At 33.5% G+C, this 25,960-nt stretch overlaps 1 protein-coding gene across 5 annotated transcripts in view; it reads right to left on the bottom strand.

Moving 5' to 3' along the window:
- The window catches only part of TRIQK (triple QxxK/R motif containing), a 103,315-nt gene that overhangs the window by 21,695 nt on the left and 55,660 nt on the right, over positions 1 to 25,960 (bottom strand). For 3 of the 5 annotated variants that reach the window (XM_036830938.1, XM_036830936.1, XM_036830940.1), the window contains one exon: positions 19,409 to 19,490. In XM_036830938.1, the coding sequence (XP_036686833.1) occupies positions 19,409 to 19,469 (61 nt within the window). In that variant the 5' untranslated portion in view covers positions 19,470 to 19,490. The remainder of the gene's footprint in view (positions 1 to 19,408; positions 19,491 to 25,960) is intronic. The other 2 variants (XM_036830937.1, XM_036830939.1) reach the window with 1 other exon arrangement.

The following is a 25,960-nucleotide window of genomic DNA, read 5'->3' as shown; positions in this document are numbered from 1 at the left end:
ATTTTAAATTATTTATTTTATACTATTTTATATTATTTTATTTTATCTTATTTTATTTTATCTTTTTCTTTCTTTCTTTCTTTTTTTCTCCCTTTTATCCTGAGCCGTGTGGAGGACAGGCTCTTGGTACTCCAGCCAGGTGTCAGGGCTGTGCCTCTGAGGTAGGAGAGCCAAGTTCAGGACATTGGTCTTCAAGAAACCTCACAGCTCCACGTAATATCAAACAGCAAAAATCTCCCAGAGATCTCCATCACAACACCAAGACCCAGCTCCACTCTATGAACAGCAACCTACAGTGCTGGACACCCTATGCCAAACAACTAATAAGAGAGGAACACAACCTCACCCACTAGCAGAAAGGCTGCCTGAAATCATAATAAGGTCACAGACAGCCTAAAACACACCACCAGATGTGGACCTGCCCACCAGAAAGACAAGATCCAGCCTCATCCACCAGAACACAGGCACTAGTTCCCTCCACCAGGAAGCCTACACAACCCACTGAACCAACCTTAGCCAATGGGGGCAGACACCAAAAACAAAGGTAACTACGAACATGCAGCCTGTGAAAAGGAGACCCCAAACACAGTAAGTTAAGCAAAATGAGAAGACAAACAAACACACAGCAGATGAAGGAGCAAGGTAAAAACCCATCAGGCCTAACAAATTAAGAGGAAATAGGCAGTCTACCTGTAAAAGAATTCAGAATAATGATAGTAAAGATGATCCAAAATCTTGGAAGTAGAATGGAGAAAATATACGAAACGTTTAACAAGGACTTAGAAGAACTAAACAGCAAACAAACAATCATGAACAACACAATAAATGAAATTAAAAATTCTCTAGAAGGGAAAAGTAGTGGAATAACTTAGGCAGAAGAACGGATAAGTGACCTGGAAGAGAAAATAGTGGAAATAACTACTGCAGAGCAGAATAAAGAAAAAAGAATGAAAAGAATTGAGGATAGTCTCAGAGACTTCTGGGACAATACTAAACGCATCAACATTCGAATAATAGGGGTCACAGAAGAAGAAGAGAAAAACAAAGGGACTGAGAAATATTTGAAGAGATTATAGTTGAAAACTTTCCTAATATGGGTAAGGAAATAATTAATCAAGTCCAGGAAGCACAGAGAGTCCCATACAGGATAAATCCAAAGAAAAACATGACAAGACACATATTAATCAAACTATCAAAAATTAAATACAAAGAACAAATATTAAAAGCAGCAAGAGAAAAACAACAAATAACATACAAGGGAATCCCCATAAGTTTAACAGCTGATCTTTCAGCTGAAACTCTGCAAGCCAGAAGGGAGTGGTAGGACATATTTAAAGTGATGAAAGGGAAAAACCTACAACCAATATTACTCTATCCAGCAAGGATCTCATTCAGATTTGATGGAGAAATTAAAAACTTTACAAACAAGCAAAAGCTAAGAGAATTCAGCACAAACAAACCAGCTTTACAACAAATGCTAAAGGAACTTCAATAGGCATGAAACACAAGAGAAGGAAAAGACCTACAATAACAAACCCAAAACAACATACATATCGATAATTACCTTAAATGTAAATGGATTAAATGCTCCAACCAAAAGACATAGACTGACTGAATGGATACAAAAACAAGACCCATATGTATGCTGTCTATAAGAGACCCACTTCAGAACTAGGGACTCATACAGACTGAAAATGAGGGGATGGAAAAAGATACTCAATGCAAATGGAAATCAAAAGAAAGCTGGAGTAGCAATTCCCATATTAGACAAAATAGACTTTAAAATAAAAACTATTACAAGAGACAAAGAAGGATATTACAAAATGATCAAGGGATCAATCCAAGCAGAAGATATAACAATTGTAAATATTTATGCACCCAACATAGGAGCACCTCAACACATAAGGAAAATACTAACAGCCATGAAAGGGGAAATGGACAGTAACACAATCATAGTAGGGGAATTTAACACCTCAGTTTCACCAATGGACAGATCATCCAAAATGAAAATGAATAAGGAAACACAAGCTTTAAGTGATACATTAAACAAGATGGACTTAATTGATATTTATAGGACATTCGATCCAAAAAAAACAGAATACACTTTCTTCTCAAGTGCCCATGGAACATTCTCTAGGATAGATCACATCTTGGGTCACAAGTCAAGCCTTGGTAAATTTAAGAAAATTGAAATCATATCAAGTATCTTTTCTGACCAAAACGCTATAAGACTAGATATCAATTACAGGAAAAAATCTGTAAAAAATACAAACACATGGAGGCTAAACAATACACTAGTTAATAACCAAGAGATCACTGAAGAAATCAAAGAGGAAATGAAAAAATACTTAGAAACAAATGACAATGAAAACACAACGACCCAAAACCTATGGGATGCAGCAAAAGCAGTTCTACGAGGGAAGTTTATAGCAATACAATCCTACCTTAAGAAACAAGAAACATCTCAAATGAACAACCTAACCTTACATCTAAAACAATTAGAAAAAAGGAACAAAAAAATCCCAAAGTTAGTAGAAGGAAAGAAATCATAAAGATCAGATCAGAAATTAATGAAAAATAAATGAAGGAAACAATAACAAAGATCAATAAAGATAAAAGCTGGTTCTTTGAGAAGATAAACAAAATTGATAAACCAGTAGCCAGACTCATCAAGAAAAAAAGCGAGAAGACTCAAATCAATATTATTAGAAATGAAAAAGGGGAAGTAACAACTGACACTGCAGAAATACAAAGGATCATGAGAGATTACTACAAGCAACTATAGGTCAATAAAATGGACAACCTGGAAGAAATGGACAAATTCTTAGAAAAGCACAACCTTCCGAAACTGAACCAGTAAGAAACAGAAAATATCAACAGACCAATCACAAGCACTGAAATTGAAAATGTGATTAAAAACCTTCCAACAAACAGAAGCCCAGGACCAGATGGCTTCACAGGCAAGCTCTATCAAACAATTAGAGAAGAGCTAACACCTATCCTTCTCAAACTCTGCCAAAATATAGCAGAGGGAGAAACACTTCCAAACTCATTCTATGAGGCCACCATCACCCTGATACCAAAACCAGACAAAGATGTCACAAAGAAAGAAAACTACAGGCCAATATCACTGATGAACATAGATGCAAAAATCCTCAAAAAAATACTAGCAAACAGAATCCAACAGCACATTAAAAGGATCATACACCATGATCAAGTGGGGTTTATCCCAGGAATGCAAGGATTCTTCAATATACACAAATCAATCAATGTGATACGCCATACTAACAAATTGAAGGAGAAAAACCATATGATCTTCTCAATAGATGCAGAGTAAGCTTTCGACAAAATTCAACACCCATTTATGATAAAAATCCACTAGAAAGTAGGCATTGAGGGAACTTACCTCAACATAATAAAGGTCATATATGACAAACCCACAGCCAACATTGTCCTCAATGGTGAAAAACTGAAACCATTTCCACTAAGATCAGCAACAAGACAAGGTTGCCCACTCTCACCACTATTATTCAACATAGTTTTGGAAGTCTTAGCCACAGCAATCAGAGAAGAAAAATGAATAAAAGGAATCAAAATCGGAAAAGAAGTAAAGCTGTCACTGTTTGCAGATGACATGATAGTATACATAGAGGATCCTAAAGATGCTACCAGAAAAGTACTATAGCTCATCAGTGAATTTGGTAAAGTAGCAGGATACAAAATTAATGCAGAGAAATCTCTTGCATTCCTATACACTGATGATGAAAAATCTGAAAGTGAAATCAAGAAAACAATCCCATTTACCACTGCAACAAAAAGAATAAAATACCTAGGAATTAACCTACCTAAGGAGACAAAATACCTGTATGCAGAAAACTATAAGACACTGATGAAAGAAATTAAAGATGATACATATAGATGGAGAGATATACCATGTCCTTGGATTGGAAGAATCAACATTGTGAAAATGAGTATACTACCCAAAGCAGTCTACAGATTCAAAGCAATCCCTATCAAACTACCACTGTCATTTTTCACAGAAGTAAAACAAAACATTTCACAATCTGTATGGAAACACAAAAGACCCCGAATAGCCAAAGCAATCTTGAGAAAGAAAAACGGGGCTGGAGGAATCAGGCTCCCAGTCTTCAGACTATACTACAAAGCTACAGTAACCAAGACAGTGTTGTACTGGCACAATAACAGAAATATAGATCAATGGAACAGGATAGAAAGCCCAGTGATAAATGCATGTGCATATGTTCACCGTATCTTTGATAAAGGAGGCAAGAATATACAATGGAGAAAAGCAGCCTCTTCAATAAGTGGTGCTGGGAAAACCGGACAGCTACATGTAAAAGAATGAAATTAGAACATTCCCTAACACCATACACAAAAATAAACTCAAAATGGATTAAAGACCTAAATGTAAGGCCAGACACTATCAAACTGTTAGAGGAAAACCTAGGCAGAACACTCTATGAAATAAATCACAGCAAGAGCCTTTTTGACCCACCTCCTAGAGAAATGGAAATAAAAACAAAAATAAACAAATGGGACCTAATGAAACTTAAAAGCTTTTGCACAGCAATGGAAACCATAAACAAGACGAAAAGACAACCCTCAGAATGCGAGAAAATATTTGCAAATGAAGCAACTGACAAAGGATTTATCTCCAAAGTATACAAGCAACTCATGCAGCTCAATATCAAAAAAAAAAACAAACAACCCAATCCATAAATGGGCAGAAGACCTAAACAGACATTTCTCCAAAGAAGATATACAGATTGCCAACAAACACATGAAAGAATGTTCAACATCATTAATCATTAGAGAAATGCAAATCAAAACTACAATGTGATATCATCTCACACCAGTCAGAACGGCCATCATCAAAAAATCTACAAACAATAAATGTTGGAGAGGGTGTGGAGAAAAGGGAACCCTCTTGCACTGTTGGTGGGAAAGTAAATTGATACAACCACTATGGAGAACAGTATAGAGGTTCCTTAAAAAACTAAAAATAGAACTACCATACGACCCAGCAATCCCACTACTAGGTATATATCCTGAGAAAACCATAATTCAAAAAGAGTCATGTACCACAATGTTCATTGCAGCTCTATTTACAATAGCCAGGACAGGGAAGCAACCTAAGTGGCCATCAACAGATGAATGGATAAAGAAGATGTGGCACATATATACAATGGAATATTGCTCAGCCATAAAAAGAAATGAAATTGAGTTATTTGTAGTGAGGTGGATGGACCTAGAGCCCGTCATACAGAGTGAAGTAAGTCAGAAAGAGAAAAACAAACACTGTATGCTAACACATATATATGGAATCTAAGAAAAAAAAAAAAAAAAGATCATGAAGAACCTAGGGGCAAGATGGGAATATAGACGCAGACCTACTAGACTTGAGGACACTGGGAGGGGGAAGGGTAAGCTGTGACAAAGTGAGAGAGTGGTAGTGTATATATGGACATATATACACTACCAAATGTAAAATAGATAGCTAGTGGGAAGCAGTCACATAGCACAGGGAGATCAGCTCGTTGCTTTGTGACCAGCTAGAAGGGTGGGATAGGGAGTTTGGGAGGGAGGGAGATGCAAGAGGGAATAGATATGGGGATATATGTATATGTATAACTGATTCATTTTGTTATAAAGCAGAAACTAACACACCATTGTAAAGTAATTAGACTCCAATAAAAATGTTAAAAATAAATAAATAAATAAATATACATCTATATCTATATTAAAAAAAAAGGTCAACTGTGTGACTTTATAACAAGAAGAATCACTTAGAACCTTCAGGAACGAAGATTTGTGTTACCCACTAATGGCAAAGGGCTCATCAAACTCAGATTCTTGCTAGAGATAAGAAGATCTGGAATGAATATTGGAGAAGGAAAGTCATAAACTATAACTACTATGACCAGCTAGAATACTGACAATGATAACCTGAACCAATGATAACCTGAGCAACCTTCGCTTGCTCCTAGAGTGACCTGCCCATCCTCTCTACACAACCAATTTCTCCTTAAAACAGCATTATAAAAATTTAAATATTTCTTTCTCATCTTTTAGGCTGGATCATAATAGAAAAAAGAAGAAAGAATAAAAAGACTAAATATCACTTAAGATCCTAGACTTGGAGAGTAATAGTCTCTGGCTTGGTTGGAAAATATCTGGGTAGTTTTTGAGGATCTTCTTAGATACTCTTCAGGATTATTTTCATGATAAAGGACAGAAAGCCAACTTGAAATAACATGAAAATGAGAGAGAGAGGTTAATTGATTACTTCTTGATTCCAGGAGATAAGAGAACAATAAGTTTATTTCTTTTTTCACTCTGGATTCACGGCTATTTCTAGCCCTGGCTCACACTTTATAAAACTAAGAGCAAAGTGGAATGGATACTTTTCTTTGGGATCATTTTAATCATCCTTATGCCCCAAAAGATTATATCTCAGGTTACTTCTAATGACAGAAAACTAAGATTTACCTAATAATATGTGTGTAGTTCCCAATTCAAGCAACTTTAACAAAACAAACTAGTCTGTCTCTGATTTCTCCTCTTAAATACAAATTGAAAACATATACTTGACAACTCATTGTACATAATCACCAGAATTTCCTGTTTCAAGTCTTAAACAGGGATTATAAATATAAACTAAGAGCAAAATAATAACTAAAAAGAAAACATTGATGCAAAAGAATTTTTGAATTATGCCTGAATTTTTTGATAGCAAGGATAATACCTACATTCTCATAATTTTTATTTATATACACTTTGCAAACAATCTGTGTAGTATCTGCTTTTTTAAACAGAATACTTTAAAAAGCCATTTTCATTTACAATTTCTAATCAGTAGATATTATATATGTTAAAAATTCCTTTCTTATTCAGTATAATTAAAATATATCTAACTTTAGCATGGGCACTGTTTCTATAAAGAATCACGGGTAGATATAATAAGAATATATGTTTAATAAAGATCATATTTTGATATCTCAATATTATCATTTTCCATTCCTCATATTAAATTAATTTAGGAAAGAATAGAGTAATTTATATGCTCTATTTAATTCGACATAAAAACCTACATTTATGCCATGAATTATTTTATATTTAAAGTAATAGTCTGGGTTTACTGTGCCACAGGTTTACTGACAGTTTCCTTAGTTTAATAAAAGAATAGATTACTTAACTGTTTTTGGCTTTTTGCTTTTTAATTCCTTAGCTTTGCCCAGAAACAAGACTGCATCTTTGCCCTTTGTTGATATTGTGGCCTAAGCTCATTATCATGTGAATATCTGGTTATTGTTTTATAAATGTTCATTTTTCAGAAGCTCACTTTTTTTTTTCTTTCTTAGAACAGTAGACTTTACACTAGCCACACTCATTATCATCATGTGGCAGTACTGCTCTTCCTCTGCCTTTGCTGCTTTAAAAATTAATGCACTGTTATTTTCTGAATACTGCATAAGCTGCTTATGAGTACATTATGCTATCAAGCAAGCACATGCAGAAAAGCTTCCTCAACTGTTATTCTTTCAATGAAAATACAGCTGGTTCTGCTTCAAAGGCACATCTTTTCACCTGCAAATGGACTTGCTCCTACACTTATTCCTCAATTCATTGTCTTTTATTTGTGTCTGGAAATCTTTAATTGCCTTTAATTAGAAAAAAGTAAATTCAGTGCTTTAATCTTGCAAACACATTCAATCATAATTCTGTCTGGGATGAATACCAAGTTCTATTCACTGTCTGATCTCTATAACAAAGATATATAATTTATTGTCCATTTATATAGACCACACCAATTAAGATACAATAGAAAAGCGAAGAGATAAGAGTCAAAATATTTGAAAAGAAAAATTTGCAATCTAAATTTAATTACTCAAATGAATTATTGGAAGATGAGTTATTTACAGCATGCCCAAAATACTGACAAATAATAAAATTTGCTAATCAACAATAAAGACTTTTATATTTCCTATAACATCTTTAGAATAATTTCTCAACTGCTTCAAATCCATCCTCCCTTCCTAAGCAAAATGCTATTTGAAATCTTACTTTTCTCATATTACCATAATTACACATAAAAGAACAATACTATTTGGCATATAAAGTAATTTTCCAACTACTATATGAACACAATTTTTAGCTACTATATTACAAACTACAAATAACTATAGAAAACTCTTTGCAAAAGCAAGGGTCAATAGTCTTTCTTATGGAACTCTATAGCAAGTTCCAGTAGCTATGCCAGTAAACAAAAAGTCGGCATTTTGATAGCTGCAAAATGAATAAAATCACAAATTGCATGGTCACAGGCAAAATATAATTAAAATTTTAATCAAGTTGATAAAAAGAAAATTATTACAAAACCAGAAACACAATAAAAAATACAGATCTAATGGATTCTCATCAGCATTGTACACTTTTATACTTAGCTAGTCATACAAAATGATGCCACATATTTACTTAGAAAAAGGAGGTATCTATAAAAGTAAATTTGAAAAAAGTATTTTTCTTAAAATAATTGAGGGGTATCTAGGCTATAGAGAGGAAGCTGGTAAATTAATCCTCAGAAACAAAAATCTCACACAAACTTTTAAAATTACGTTATAGAGGCAACTCAAACAATGAAAATTTTTCAATGCTTGCACAGAACAACTTAACATTAATCATACATTAATCAACTTAACATTAATCATCACCATTTAACAGCACATTAAGTCATTAAGTACTAAGAAACAAGTACTTTACTTTGGGTTGCTACAAAGATAATGCAACAAGTTGCTTATGAGATATAAATTAACTTCCCAGAAAAATACATTAAAAATGCTAACCAAGCAACAATTTAATATATGGAGAGCAACTTATACATGTAGGGGAGCAAAATTTGCCACCCCAAAATGTCTCTTTGGCATGCAGATTATTTTGAGCTTAAAACAATCAAGGCCCAAAAAGACTCAGGAAGAAACTTTGGCCTTCTCCTGTTTAAAAAATTTAGGTAGAGAGCTTGTTCTAAGAATAGAGCTATCACCAGAGATATCTGCAAGAATAGGGGCTGGGTGTGGTGGGTGAAACTCTGCAGTGCCTACAGATCAGAGTGAACTCTGTGTTTCATTATCTCTGCAGGGCCCAGCAAACATTTGTTTACCAAAAGTTTGCTTTCCATCTGCATGAGAATTACCTTCCTTTCTTTTAAAATTCCAAACTACTACCCCCAAGTCCTCCTTTATTTTTAGCTGAAGATGGTATTTAAGGTGAGGGTTTCAGCCATTTTGGTGAGTTAATCAGTTTTTGCTAGGTCTTTCCTATGTATACATGTTATTTAAACTTTTGTTTGATTTTTCTCCTATTAATCTGTCTAATATCAATTTAATTCTTAGACCAGCCAGAAGAACCTAGATGGATAGAGGAAAGTTTCTTCCTCCCCAACAGAGGGAAATGTAGTTAAGTAAGAGGTATTATAAAGTATCTCAATCTTTAGTTTGTATTTAACCACCACTCCCCCCCTCAAAAAAAAATCAACAAACATTTTTTTTAAGTAGCTGCTATGTGTAAAGTGCCCTTGGGGATACAGAGATAAAATTAAAGGAAAACAATAAAAAAGTATCACACAGAAGAAAAAAAACAAATTCCAGAAAAATTAAATATCAGCATATATCAAGGAGTTTTCAAGTTAGTTAAAGATACTGCTTATTATTTCAAGAGGAATTACAAAACAATAAATAATATAAACAGAGTAGGTTAAACAAAGGGCATATAGAATTTTAATTACCTAAGAATTAGGGACTTTTGTATTGTATTAAGTACCTTCTATCATTAGGGATGATCATTAAGGATGCAAAAATTAGATAGAGCTTCTGCCTGCAAAAATGTTTAAATCCAAGTAGATACAAATAAAAATATAAATACTTAAACAAGGTAGAAAGGAAGCAGTGTGGGCAATCAGCAAAGTTAAATGTTAAAAGGATTTCCAGTTCTGAAAACATGGTAGAGTGGGCTGAGATGGACCCTTCTCTGATATAAGTACATAGAAACAGTAGGAAAAAACCAAACAAACATTCTATAAAGCTCTTAATATTAGATGTACACATATTTACATACACACATACATACATATATTTATAATAAAATAAAGGAAATAGAGAAAATGTTCAAATGCCAGAAACAAGGAAAAAACTCAAAGCAAGACAGCTAGTTCCAGCTGATGTCCTGGTGGTCCTGGGTGCAGAAGTTGGGGTGGTCATATTAGTGCCTGTATTAGACGTCAAGAGGCTTGCACATTAGATTTTAAAGGCCCAGGCCTGTATAGTGCCACTGTGAGATATATGGATAAAGTTGAGGTTCTCAAAGGACTGACCAAAACATACAAAAAATAATTCTGTGCTTGTTTGGAGAAATAGCAAGGAATCTTTCTGCTTCCTCTAAGTTCTGGGTGTGGAAGACAGATGTGTCTCCTGTGAGAAATACAAATCTTAATACTGTTAGACCCAAAACAAGGTATGAAGTCCAAATTGTGGGAATCCTAGGCCAAGAAATAAGTCCAAAATAATAGTCCAAAGTCTATAAAATCCCCATTGTCAATAAATAAATAGAACACTGTTCCATAAGAATATTTCATAATTCAGACTGCTGGGACTCTCACAGAGGGAGAAAACAGAAAAAAAACAAACCTCTGTTGAAGCTGAATACATACACACAAACTCAGAACCATAAAGCACAAAAAGATCAAAAAAAAAAGAAAGAAAAATAAGAAAATAGCATGACATAGAATAAATAAGCCAATACAACAAATGGGAAAGTTGGTACCATAAGAAGAAGAAATAATTTTTAAAAACCTGAAAGAATATATAAAATTAGTATTTAAAATAATTAAAGAGGAAAAAATTAAGGAACAGAATAAAAACAGAATGATTTTTTAAAATGATTAAATAGACCTTTTACCCAGGACAAAAAAGGTCACTGAAATGATACATCTATGGGTGTAAGTTAGACATAGTAATAAATAAATGAGAGAGAGAAAAAGAAAGAATTTGTGAATGCTAGTCAAAGGGAAGGTAGATCTTAGAAGTAACCCAGAGTAGGACAGTGATATAAAATATAAAAATGATTTTAAGAGATATGGATGCTATAATGTGAAGACTGAACTTATACATAATAGGAATTCCAGAAGGAGAGATTAGAGAGGAGGAAAGTCATTATTAAAAAAAAAAAAAAAAAAAAAAATCAGAGATTGAAGTCCTTCTGAAACTTAAGAAAGACGAGAATCCCCAGGGTAAAGAATCACACCAATTCTGAAGCCCACCCCATTTCTTTCTTTTTACCAATAAAAATAAACATTTGCATTAAATTAAAGTTGAAAAATATGTTAAAAAATTCTTAATGACAGGAAAAAAAATACACCAAAAAAGAAATGACAATTAGACTAATGGATGAGTTCTCATCAGAAACACCTGAAACAATAATTCAAGTGTGAGTACAATGTAACAATATTGTCTTTTAAGCAGAGACAGAGGAATTTTTCCCTAATAGATATTTGCATTCAGGCAAAAGGAGCAAGGAAACTTCACCAGGAGGAAGATGTAAAATATAAGAGGTAGTGGTTAGTAAAGAGAGCAAACATAAAGTTAGATCTAAGTAATTATTGGTGATTAAAAAGTTAAAAATAATAACTATTATCCCGTTAAAAACAAGAGAGAAAGTAATATATACAACAACATGAACAACAGGAAAAAGTAATCAGATACAAAGAGTTAAAAATCTTTATATTGTTTAGGATAAATAAACATATTGATACACTTTAGCTTTCACTAAGTCAAATATACCGGATAACATTTGAAGGATGAAAAAATTAAACAAACAAACAAACAAAAAAGAAAATAGAGAAAGAAATGGAAAGTAAAACTTTAAAATTTGAAAGAAAAAAAAAAAAGACAATCCAATTTTTTTTGGAAAGGTTAGGGTAGAGATTAGCAAGGAAAAACCACCACAGATAAAAAATACAAAATAAAATTGTGGAAATATATTTAGATTTTTTATTCACAGTAAATAATATAAGATTAAATTTGCTTGCCCCAAAACAAAGATTCTTAGGCTGTATCAAAATCATAAAATATAACATTAAAGTCTAGATGAAAGTAAAAGGGTAGGAACAAAAATGTCAATCAGAATACTAAACAAAAGAAAGGTCTTTACCAACATTAATTTAAGACAAAAAAAGATTCTCTGAAAAAAAATTAATAGCACTTTATAAAGACCAGCATTTAATAGAAAAGGGGGAATAATTATCAGAAATATATACCAATTTAGAAATGCTATGCAACATAAACATAACCTCAAAATATACAAAGTAAAAAATGACAGAATTACAAGAATTGACAGCTTCATGGAATTAGTGAGAATATTTTAATTATTCTTTCTCACAGAATGACAGCTCATACATTCATATCAAGTACAAAATAGATTTGAACACCACAATTAATATAAGCAGTACTGCATCCCAATATTAGAGGATACCTATCCTTTGCAAGCACAGAGAGAATGTTAACAAAATTGACCATATCTATAGTAAGCAATAGAGAAGAGCTTAATATCAAAAACTAACATTATTCTAAAAACATTTTCTGAACAGAAAACAATAAGGTTAAAAATCAATTTGAAATACATATATATATACACAGTTGACCCTTGAACAACATGGGTTTAAACCATGCAGGTCCACTTTTAGAAAGATTTTTTTCCAGTAAATACAGACAGTACCACACAATTCAAGGTTGGTTGAATCCATAGATGCAGAGCCATTAACACAAAGGTCAACTATGGGACTTGAGCATCCATGGATTTTGGTACCTGCAGAGGGTCCTGGAACCAATCCCTGGCAGATACTGAGGGATAACTGTATATAACTCAAGAAAGCTCTAAAATAATATAATAGAGCCAATAATGTAGTGAAGAAAACTGATCCATTAAATGAATACATTACTAAAAAATGTTTGAAAAGCAAATAGTGAAGAATTCAACTCAAATAATTATAAAAGAAAGAGATAAGTTAAAGAATTACAATGAAGGAAATCAGAGACAACAGTAGAATTATGGAAAAGGAAATAATAAAATCTAGTAACAAAAGCTAATTCTTTAAAGTGTCTAAAAATTTAAACAAATCTCAAGTGATGATGAAAAAAGAGATAGAGTAAAATTAAATAACATCAATTAAAAATAGAAATTACCGTTATAATTTTAAAATATTAAGAAAATTTTATGCATAACTGTTTATGAATATATTTGATATTTTCCATTCAACTTTATCACTGAATATGTTACCCAAATTGGCTGAAGAAAATATAGATCTATTAACTGATGGAAAAAAAAGGGAGTTAAAAGTCTACTCACCTAAAAAACTTCAGACAGGGGTTTTGCTAGGGAGTTTTATAAACATTCCAGAAAGTCATATTTCCAAATTTATATAACCTATCCTGGTGCATATAAAAAAGATATTTCTCCAATTCATTATAGAAATCTTATATGACTCTGAAACTAAAACTGAACAGAGATGGCAAGAGAATGGAAAGTTATGTGCCAATTTCATGCATGAAGAAGGATGTTAAAAAAATCTTAAATTATTAGTAAATTAAATTCAGCTGTGTATTAAAAAATATCAAGACAAAGTAGGATATATATCAGTAATGCAAGGATAGTTTAACATTTGAAAATCTATAAATACAATTTGCCAAAATAACAAAAATATCCTTCCAACAGATACAGAAAAAAATTCAATAAAATTCAACATACTTTATTATTTTAAAAAAGAAAAACAAACTCTTAGCAAACTAAGAACAAAGGGGAATTTCCTTAGTCCAACAAAAAGTATGTACCAAAACCCTAGAGCTGTATTATACATAATGGCAAAACGACTGAAGTGTTTTCTTAAAAGTCAGTAATTTATATCCACTACTTGAAAAGCACAACATAACAAGATATGAAAGATAAAATACAAAGGTTAAAAAAAATTTAATTATGCCTATTAGAAAATCATCTATATAGAAAATCAAAAGAAATTACAAATTATTATTACTACTAATAAAATGCAGTCAGGTTGCTTAGTACAAGATTAATAATTAAAACTCATTACCATGTTTATATAGCAGCAAGAGCCAATTACAAAATATAATTTTATATTAGCAAAAAAATTACACAATAATAGCAAATAAATTATGTATCACTTCTGTTTAGCTCAAAAATACTCAATAACTTTATGAAGAAAATAATAAAAAATTATTGAATTTATCAGCCATAGGATCATTTCAAATGATAAAATTGATATGAATTTTCACATATAAAGACATAAATTCTCCGCAAAGTAATCTACAAATCCCATGGAATTCAAATTTGACTACCAGTGGCCTCTTTCATGACTATTTAAAGTTAATTTTAAAATTCACATGAGTGGATAGAGGACCAAGAGTAGTTGAGACAAGTTTTAAAAACAACACATAAGGGTGAGGATTTGTCCTACCACTTTAAAGACTATAAGAAAAACGTATAAAAGTATAAAAGCTATAGTAACTAAACAAGTAAGGTATTTCCAAAGCAAGAAGCAAATTGGATAATGGAATAAAGTAACAGAGAATTATTATCAGTATAAATAAAGACATGAAACAATGCAATGAGAGAAAAACAACTCAGTAGATTTCATTCAGCTTCATCCCAGGATGTCACACAAATTGGTTCAAGAAAATATAGATCTATCAACAGATGAAAAAAAAGAATGAAAGAAAAGTAGTTAAAAGTCTACTCACACAAAAAAAAGAAAAAGAAAAATGGCAGCAATAGATTTGCCAAAGAGAGAAATCAAAAGATCAATAAATATATTAGATGATTAATCTTAGTAAGTAATAAAATGAAAACTAAAATAAGAATGAATACAGTTTCATGTGTATGAGATTGGCAAAAATTTTAAGTCTAAAAAGTAACAAAGAGATATGGAGAAATAGACAACATTTTACATCATTTCTGTGACTGTAAAATAGTGAGTGCATCCACTTTAGAGAGTAATTTACCAGCATTTAGTAAAGCTGAAAATGCACCTTTCTATTGTACAGCAATAGAATATCTGGTATTTGCCAAAAATGAGAGAAAAAGAATGAAACTGGGGTAATATTTTCAGGAAAAAATGGATAAGAATTTTCAAGAACATATTTAAAAAAATGAATCTACAACAACAGGAAGCCCAGTAAACCCCAAATAGAATAAATGAAATCAAACCTATACTTAGACTCATCTTAGTGAAACTGCAGAAATCCAAAGACACAGAAAATCTTAAAAGAAAAAAAAGATTATTTTTAAAGAAGTAACATTTCGATTGAGTTCCTAGGAGTAAAAATAATAGACAAAATGCAAAGGAGTGATATTTTCATATATTGAAAGAACACACAACAAAATAAAAACAAAACCTTCCAAATGCAAATTCTATGGCCAGAGATAACATATTTCAGAAATAATGGTATATCAATATCATTTTTAAAAAAAAGAAACTGAGAATTTGCCACAAGCAGGCATATATTCTAGGAAATTCTAAAAAATGATGTCTACCAGGCACAAAAGAAAATGATTTTAGATAAAAAGTTTGGGACATAAAACAGAATTAGGAATAGAGGAAATAGTAAATACGTATACCATTATATATGAATTTCTACTGAATAAACTACAGTAATAACATTAGGAGTTTTAAAAATATAGAGAGAATTAAGAAATACCAGAATTTATTTTGGACTTTGTATTTCTAAATTATGACCAGAGTTTCCTCAGACAGTCATAACAGCCATAGTGCTATTATACCGCCAATTCCATGAACTCAGATCTTATGACTTAATTATTTTTGCATCTGCTAGTACCTAATATAGTCTTTGGCCTCAGGGAAGCAGTATAGTGAAGGGATTCTGTGGTCAGTTTCTTGGAACGGAGTCCTGGCTCTACCTCTTACCAAATGTAGCACCTTGAGAAAGTTCTTTAACCCATCTGTGCTGTATTTTCCTGATCTGTAAAAAATGAAGCTAACAATAGCTCCTATAGGACTACTATGAGGATGAAATAAGATATGTGTGGCACAAGATGCCTATAATACTTCTGTTATATAAGAAAATAGGAATTTATAAGTAAATTAGTTATAATTTTTATATGATTTACCTAGCACATGTATTATTTGGCCTCATATATTTAATAATATCTATTTATAAAATATCTTAATTATGTTAGAAGTTTTAAAAATTCTATTATTTTCCAATTTTGAAATAATTTATCTCTAGAATAATACATGTAATATTAGCCAGTCTCACACTATATATTTTTAAAACATTATTTATGAAGAAATGTAAGGCCCAAACCAATTTATTTCCCCTTGCAGTCAGCAATATTTCAGAATATTCAGTTTTTCTTAGTTTATTGCCTTGAAAGTGAGAAGGGTATTCCATCTCAGTTCACTACACATTTCAAGATCACGATACAGTAATTAATATAGTGTCCATTTAATGTGAAAATTCTCTATCTAAGAGGTGTTTCCAGTCACAGTGTCAGCTCATTTGATTCTTACCTGAGCAAAGACTATTGTAAGAAAGGCTTTTTGTGAAAGCCATTAATCACTGTCATTTATTACATAACTAAAAAGGCAAAACTTTTAGTGGAAGACAAATATTAAACAGTGATATTGAAATCATCATTCAAAAATGGCACTGGTTTTGCCAAGTACAGTTACTGACTGACCATACAAAAATTACATAAATAAATGAGATTTAGTAACAAGTGAGCACTGCACACATACAATGCCTCTATTCATTGTGAAACTTTATTAGCAATCTAAATTAGCTTACTAACAGCTTGAATACTAAAAAAAACACTGTGATACTCAGTTTATTTGCTATTTGTACTTCGTTTTTTACCACCAATACTGAAATATCTTCTTAAAATAATTCTAGGCGCTTTATTCCCTCCTCACATTTTGGATCGTATCTGGGAAAACGTCTACATAGAACTCCATGTAAGGAAGACAGTGTCGGTGATAGACCATCTATCATCATTAGTATGAGTTGAGGCTTCTGGTACTTTCTAAATCTGACACATTAAGTGAGAAAAAAAAAAATCTTTCCTTGAGAAAATTCTCGAAAAAAAATTAATATCCTAATTAATTAACTAATTAATATCTTTTCTATTTCATTTTTTCTCTCTTTATAAGATCTTACATATTATTATTATTACTTACATAATATTACTATAATATTCTATAGTATATACATGAAAATCTAAACACTGCAGTGCATTATCCTTAAAAAGAGTAAACAAAAGTATACCCTCACTATTTTAATTTTAGTATATTTTGTTTGATCATGATTACTGTATTTGCAAAGTATACCCAGGATAACTCATGTCCATGCAACACTCTAGTTTATAAACTGCTCTAACACTTTTTATGGATCTCACAAGCATCCTGTGAGAAGGGTAGGTCTTGTGCCTGCTTATATTTTCAAGAGGAAGTGAAACAGGAAAGAGAACTCTATAAGGGAACATAATGCATAACACAGAATCCTCAGAACAATTTAGTATAAGAAGAGGGCTGAGACTTTACAATTATATTACTTTCTCTGTCTTATTCTTTCTTGGCTCTTATATGTATGAATAGAACTAAATCAAAGGAAAGATATGCAATGTTTATAGAACAGAATACTTTAGATTTTTAGGATGTCTATTCTCAAAAATTGATCATTAGATACAATTCAATTTCAATAAAAATCTTAGCTGATGCTTTATTTAATTTTTCTGTCATCAGTGATGATAGAAATCAGAACACTGGTTGCATATGGGGGGTGTGGGTAAGGACTGACTAGAACTATCTGAGAAGATGGAAATGTTCTATATTTTGATTGGCATATGTGGTTACATGGATATATACACTCGTCAAAATTCTAAGAATTGTTTATTTAAGAGTTGGATGTGGATTGATCCCCAATATGGTTATTCTTTATTTATGTGGTTTAGCACATCCCATTTGATCACACTTCAATCTGGTAAGTAAGTCCTTCTGTTTAAACACATAAATAATATAACAACCCACACTATTTACTCATGCTGCATCCTATAAGTGAAGGAAGATATATACAAAAGAAATCAAATATCATAAACCTTCTCCTAAGAAATAATATAGTCAGAAATACTGTATTTTAATTTGCATTATCCATCAGTTAGGTGAGTTAAATCTTTCATAAGATTTTTTTGATTGCATTTTTTATTGTAATAGTTGTTTGGTTTTGTGTATTTTGATTTCCTCTTTTATGAATTGCCTGCTCATATTTTTTGCCCATTTTACTATTGGATTTCCAGATTATTTTCTTTACAGTAGGGCTTTATTTTTCTACATGTAAATTTTTAATTGGTTACATATTTTAAATATTTTTCACTTTGTTTTCATCTCCTTTGTTTTGCAGAAACATCTTTTCCCTTCTGGAGTGTACCTTATGCATCATATTTATAAAACAGGTATATACTCTATTGTTATCAATTACTTCTACTTATTTTCTGACTTGTAACTTCTTTGTTTATCTGTCAGTTATTTAGAAGAGGTTTTATTATTATTATTATTATTATTTTAATTTCCAAAAGAATGGGAACAGGTGGCAACAGGAAGGAACATGTAAGAAGAGAGGGTAGCGGGTGGGGAAGGGGAGGTTAACTTTTTGGCTTCCAACTGATTTCTAATTTACTACACTTTGTTCAAAGTTGTGGTTGCAGGATATTGATTCTTTAAAATTGAGGGGACTTGGTTTGTGACGTAGTATGGAGGTAATTTTTTGTAAATACTCCATGCATCCTTGAAAAGATTGAGTAGGAAATCCTGCACATACAGCATAGTCTAAAACAGAGAAGCTTCCTGTTATCTTCCTTTGCTGTTGACTGGACTTCTCTCTAGTCCACCATTTTACAAAGTTAAAATTTTAATGGAGAATTTTGAGGTTATCACATTATTTTCACTAAGAGTCAAAAGAATTGAAAGATTTTATCAGGATAAAAATAAATAATTAAACAGATGTTAACATTAAAAATACTGATTATACACAAGCACCTTGCCTTAAGAATAACAATAAAAGTATTTTTGCTTTACCAAATTAATTAAATCTATAAGAGCTTTGAAAAATCATAAGTACAAAAAAGGTATTTCTTCATAGGTAAACAGGGCTGCACTGATTTTTGTTCCTTAAAAATTCTGTGCAGTCCTTTGTTATTCATATTCTGTGCATCATATGTATTAGGGAAAAGTTATTTTCTTAATATCACACATAATTGCTTTTTTTCTTCATCTTAAGTCACAAGAATGTATCAAAGGGAATTCATTGCTTACCAATTTGCTTTCTGTACTGATCAACAGGAAGTTTTATAGTGGAGGCATCTTTTCTCCCCATCTTTGATCTCCAAAATGCCTGCTGCAAAGAAAGAAAATAATTATGATGAAGTCCTAAAAACTCAAAAGAACTATCTACAAACTTCAGGAATAATTTATTTCACAAAATCCATTTTTAAAGCAACAGGTAAAAATGCATTTGACTTATTCCCATTAGATATTGGTAAAGAATATAAAATTCGAGAGACCTTCAAGATGGCAGAGGAGTAAGACGTGGAGATCACCTTCCTCCCCACAAATACATCAGAAATACATCTACATGTGGAACAACTCTTACAGAACACCTACTGAATACTGGCAGAAGACCTCAGACTTCCCAAAAGGCAAGAAACTCCCCATGTACCTGAGTAGGGCAAAAGAAAAAAGAAAAAACAGAGACAAAAGAATAGGGACAGGACCTGCACCAGTGGGAGGGAGCTGTGAAGGAGAAAAGGTTTCCACACACTAGGAAGGCCCTTCACAGGGGGAGACTGCGGGTGGTGGAGGGGGGAATCTTCGGAGCCATGGAGGAGAGCACAGCAACACGGGTGCAGAGGACAAAGCAGAGAGATTCCCGCACAGAGGATCGGTGCCAACCAGCACTCACCAGCCCAAGAGGCTTGTCTGCTCACCTGCCAGGGCGGGCGGGGGCTGGGAGCTGAGGCTCGGGCTTCGGAGGTCAGATCTCAGGGAGAGGACTGGGGTTGGTTGCGTGAACACAGCCTGAAGGGGGCTAATGCACCACAGCTATCCAGGAGGGAGTCCAGGAAAAAGTCTGGAACTGCCTAAGAGGCAAGAGACCAATGTTTTGGAGTGAGCAAGGAGAAGGGAATCAGAGCACAGCCTAAATGAGATCCAGGGATGGGCACAAGCCGTGGCCAGCACAGACACCAGAGATGGGCATGAGATGCTAAGGCTGCTGCTACAGCCACCAAGAAGTCTGTGTGCAAGCAGAGGTCACTATCCACCCCTCCACCCCTGGGAGCATGTGCAGCCCGCCACTGCCAGGGTCCCATGATCCAGGGACAACTTCCCCGGGAGAACACACAGTGTGCCTCAGGCTGTTGCAGTGTCACACTGGCCTCTGCCCCGCATTACATACCCCTCCCTCCCCCTGGCCTGAATGAGCCAGAGCCCCTGAATAAGGTGCTACTTTAACCCAGTCCTGTCTAAGGGAAGAACAGACGCCCTCAGGCAACCTACACACAGAGGCGGGCCAAATCCAAAGCTGAATGCCAGGAGCTGTGCAAACAAAGAAGAGAAAGGGAAATTTCTCCCAGCAGCCTCAGGAGCAGCTGATTAAAACTCCACAATCAACTTGATGTACCCTGCATCTCTGGAATACCTGAATAGAGAATGAATCATCCCAAAATTGAGGCGGTAAATTTTGGGAGCAACTGTAGACTTGGGGTTTGATTTCTGCATCTAATTTGTTTCTAGTTTTATGTTTATCTTAGTTTAGTATTTTATGTTTATCTTAGTTTAGTATTTAGAGTTTATTATCATTGGTAGATTTATTTATTGATTTGGTTGCTCGTTTCCTATTTTTTTTTATATAGATATATATATATATATTTTCCTTTTTCTCTTTTTTTCAGTGTGTATGTGTATGCTTCTTTGTGTGATTTTATCTGTATAGCTTTGCTTTTACCATTGTCCTAGGGTTCTGCCTGTCTGGATTTTTTTGATTGTTTTGTTTGGTTTTTGTATAATGTTTAGTGCTTGTTATCATTGGTGGATTTGTTTTTTGGTTTGGTTGTTCTCTTCTTTCTTTCTTTCTTTTTATTACGTTTTATTTTTATTTTTAATAATTTTTAAAATCTATTTTATTTTATTCAGCTTTCTTTCTTTTTTTCTCCCTTTTCTTCTGAGCTGTGTGGCTGACAAGGTCTTGGTGCTCTGTCTGTGTGTCAGGCCTGTGTCTCTGAGGTGGGAGTGCTGAGTTCAGGACATTGGTCCACTGGAGGCCTCCCAGCTCCACATAAAATCAAATGGCAAAAGCTCTTCCCGAGATCTCCATCTCAATGCTAAGACCCAGCTCCACTCAACGAACAGCAAGCTGGACACACTATGCCAAACAATTAGCAAGACAGGAACAAAATCACACCCATTAGCAGAGAGGTTGAGTAAAATCATAATAAGGTCACAGACACCTCTTAACACACCACTGGACGTGGTCCTGCCCACCAGAAAGACAAGATCCAGCCTCATCCACCAAACACAGGCACCAGTTCCCTCCACCAGGAAGCTTACACAACCCACTGAACCAACCTTAGCCACTGTGGGCAGACACCAAAAACATTGGAAACTACGAACATGCACCTCAGAAAAGGAGACCCAAACACAGTAAGTGAAGCAAAATGAGAAGAGAGAGAAACACACAGCAGATGAAGGAGCAAGGTAAAAACCCACCAGACCAAACAAAAGAAGAGGAAACAGGCAGTCTACATGAAAAAGAATTCAGATTAATGATAGTAAAGATGATCCAAAATTTTGGAAATAGAATGGAGAAAATACAAAAAACGTTTAACAAGGACCTAGAGGAACTAAAGAGCAAACAAACAATGATGGACCACACAATAAATGAAATTAAAAATTCTCTAGAAGGAATCAATAGCTGAATAACTGAGGCAGAAGAACGGATAAGTGACCTGAAAGATAAAATAGTGGAAATAACTACCGCAGAGCAGAATAAAGAAAAAAGAATGAAAAGAACTGAGGACAATCTCAGAGAACGCTGGGACAACATTAAACGCACCAACATTCGATATATACGGGTCCCAGAAGAAGAAGAGAAAAAGAAAGGGACTGAGAAAATATTTGAAAAGATTATAGTTGAAAACTTTCCTAATATGGGAAAGGAAATAGTCAATCAGGTCCACTTCGCACAGAGAGTCCCATACAGGATAAATCAAAGGAGAAACAGGCCAAGACACATATTAATCAAACTATCAAAAATTAAATACAAAGAAAACATATTAAAACCAGCAAGGAAAAACAACAAATAACATACAAGGGAGTCCCCAAAAGGTTAACAGCTGATCTTTCAGCAGAAACACTGTTAAAATATTTACAGGAGAGTAAAAACTAAGAGAATTCAGCATCACCAAACCAGGTTTACAACAAATGCTAAAGGAGCTTCTCTAGGCAGGAAATATAAGAGAAGGAAAAGACCTACAATAACAAACCCAAAACAATTAAGAAAATGGTAATGTGAACATACATATCGATAATTACCTTAAAAGTAAATGGATTAAATGCTCCAATCAAAAGACATAGACTGGCTGAAAGGATACAAAAAAAATACCCATATATATGCTGTCTACAAGCGACCCACTTCAGAGCTAGGGACACATACAGACTGAAAGTGAGGGGATGGAAAAAGATATTCCATGCAAATGGAAATCAAAAGAAAGCTGGAGTAGCAATTCTCATATCAGACAAAATAGACTTTAAAACAAACACTATTACAAGATACAAAGAAGGACACTATATAATGATCAAGGGATCAATCCAAGAAGAAGACATAACAATTGTAAATATTTATGCACCCAATATAGGAGCACCTCAATACATAAGGCAAATGCTAACAGCCATAAAAGGGGAAATCGACAGTAACACAATCATAGAGGGGACTTTAACACCCTACATTCACCAATGGATAGATCATCCAAAATGAAAATAAATAAGGAAACACAAGCTTTAAATGATACATTAAACAAGATGGACTTAATTGATATTTATAGGACATTCCAACCAAAAACAACAGAATACAATTTCTTCTCAAGTGCTCATGGAACATTCTCCAGGATAGATCATATCTTCGGTCACAAATCAAGCCTTGGTAAATTTAACAAAATTGAAATCGTATTAAGTATCTTTTCCGACCACAACACTGTGAGACTAGATAGCAATTACAAGAAAAAATCTGTAAAAAAAAAAACACATCGAGGCTAAACAATACACCACTCAATAACCAAGAGATCACTGAAGAAATCAAAGAGGAAATCAAAAAATACCTAGAAACAAATGACAATGAAAACATGACGACCCAAAACCTATGGGATGCAGCAAAAGCAATTTTAACAGGGAAGTTTATAGCAATACAATCTTACCTCAAGAAACAAGAAACATCTCAAATAAACAACCTAACCTTACACCTAAAGCAATTAGAGAAAGAAGAATAAAATAACTCCAAAGTTAGCAGAAAGGAAGAAATAATAAAGATCATACCAGAAATAAAAGAAAAAGAAATAAAGGAAACCATAGCAAAGCTCAGTAAAACTAAGAGCTGCTTTTTTGGGAAGATAAACAAAATTGATAAACCATTAGCCAGACTCATCAAGAAAAAAAAGGGAGAAGACTCAAATCAATAGAATTAGAAATGAAAAAGGAGAAGTAACAACTGACACTGCAGAAATAAAAAGGATCATGAGAGATTACTACAAGCAACTATATACCAATAAAATGGACAACCTGGAAGAAATGGACAAATTCTCAGAAAAGTGCAAAGTTCTGAGACTGTACCAGGAAGAAATAGAAAATATAGACAGACCAATCACAAGCAATGAAATTGAGACTGTGATTAAAAATCTTTCAACAAACAAAAGCCCAGGACCAGATAGCTTCACAGGCGAATTCTATCAAACATTTAGAGAAGAGCTAACACCTATCCTTCTCAAAATCTTCCAAAATATAGCAGAGGGAGGAACACTCCCAAACTCATTCTATGAGGGCACCATCACCCTGATACCAAAGCCAGACAAAGATGTCACAAAGAAAGAAAACTACAGGCCAATATCACTGATGAACATAGATGCAAGGATCCTCAACAAAATACTAGCAAACAGAATCCAACAGCACATTAAAAGGCTCATACACCATGATCAAGTGGGGTTTATCCCAGGAATGCAAGGATTCTTCAATACACACAAATCAATCAATGTGATAAACCATATTAACAAACTGAAGGAGAAAAACCATATGATCATCTCAATAGATGCAGAAAAAACTTTTGACAAAATTCAACACCCATTTATGATAAAAACCCTCCAGAAAGTAGGCATAGAGGGAACCTACCGCAACATAATAAAGCCCATATATGACAAACCAACAGCCAACATCATTCTCAATGGTGAAAAACTGAAACCATTTCCTCTAAGAGCCGGAACAAGACAAGGTTGTCCACTCTCACCACCATTATTCAACATAGTTTTGGAAGTTTTAGCCCCAGCAATCAGACAAGAAAAAGAAATAAAAGGAATCCAAATCAGAAAAGAAGAAGTAAAGCTGTCACTGTTTGCAGATGACATGATACTATACATAGAGAATCCTAAAACTGCCACCAGAAAACTACTAGAGCTAATCAATGAATTTGGTAAAGTAGCAGGATACAAAATTAATTCACAGAAATCTCTTGCGTTCCTATATACTAATGATGAAAAATCTGAAAGTGAAATTAAGAAAACACTCCCATTTACCATTGCAACAAAAAGAATAAAATATCTAGGAATAAACCTACCTAAGGAGACAAAAGACCTGTATGCAGAAAATTATAGGACACTGATAAAAGAAATTAAAGATGATACAAATAGATGGAGAGATATACCATGTTCTTGGATTGGAAGAATCAACATTGTGAAAATGACTCTACTACCCAAAGCAATCTACAGATTCAAAGCAATCCCTATCAAACTACCACAGGCATTTTTCACAGAACTAGAAGAAAAAATTTCACAATTTGTATGGAGACACAAAAGACCCCGAATAGCCAAAGCAATCTTGAGAACGAAAAATGGAGCTGGAGGAATCAGGCTCCCTGACTTCAGACTACATTACAAAGCTACAGTAATCAAGACAGTTTGGTACTGGCACAAAAACAGAAATATAGATCAATGGAACAGGATAGAAAGCCCAGAGATAAACCCATGCACAAATGGTCACCTTATCTTTGATAAAGGAGGCAAGCATATACAGTGGAGAAAAGACAGCCTCTTCAATAAGTGGTGCTGGGAAAATTGGACAGGTACATGTAAAAGTATGAAATTAGAACACTCCCTGACACCATACACAAAAATAAACTCAAAATGGATTAAAGACCTAAGTGTAAAGCCAGACACTATCAAACTCTTAGAGGAAAACATAGGCAGAACACTCTATGACATACATCACAGCAAGATCCTTTTTGACCCAGCTCCTACAGAAATGGAAATAAAAACACAAATAAACAAATGGGACCTAATGAAACTTAAAAGCTTTTGCACAGCAAAGGAAACCATAAACAAGACCAAAAGACAACCCTCAGAATGGGAGAAAATATTTGCAAATGAAGCAACTGACAAAGGATTAATCTCCAAGATTTACAAGCAGCTCATGCAGCTCAATATCAAAAAAACAAACAACCCAATCCAAAAGTGGGCAGAAGACCTAAATAGACATTTCTCCAAAGAAGATATACAGATGGCCAACAGACACATGAAAGAATGCTCAACATCATTAATCATTAGAGAAATG

Source organism: Balaenoptera musculus, chromosome 17 (genome assembly GCF_009873245.2).
Source record: "Balaenoptera musculus isolate JJ_BM4_2016_0621 chromosome 17, mBalMus1.pri.v3, whole genome shotgun sequence".
NCBI classification, from domain to species: Eukaryota; Metazoa; Chordata; class Mammalia; order Artiodactyla; family Balaenopteridae; genus Balaenoptera; species Balaenoptera musculus.
The sequence above is the reverse complement of the archived record's forward strand: the minus strand, read 5'-3'. Positions and strand labels throughout refer to the sequence as shown.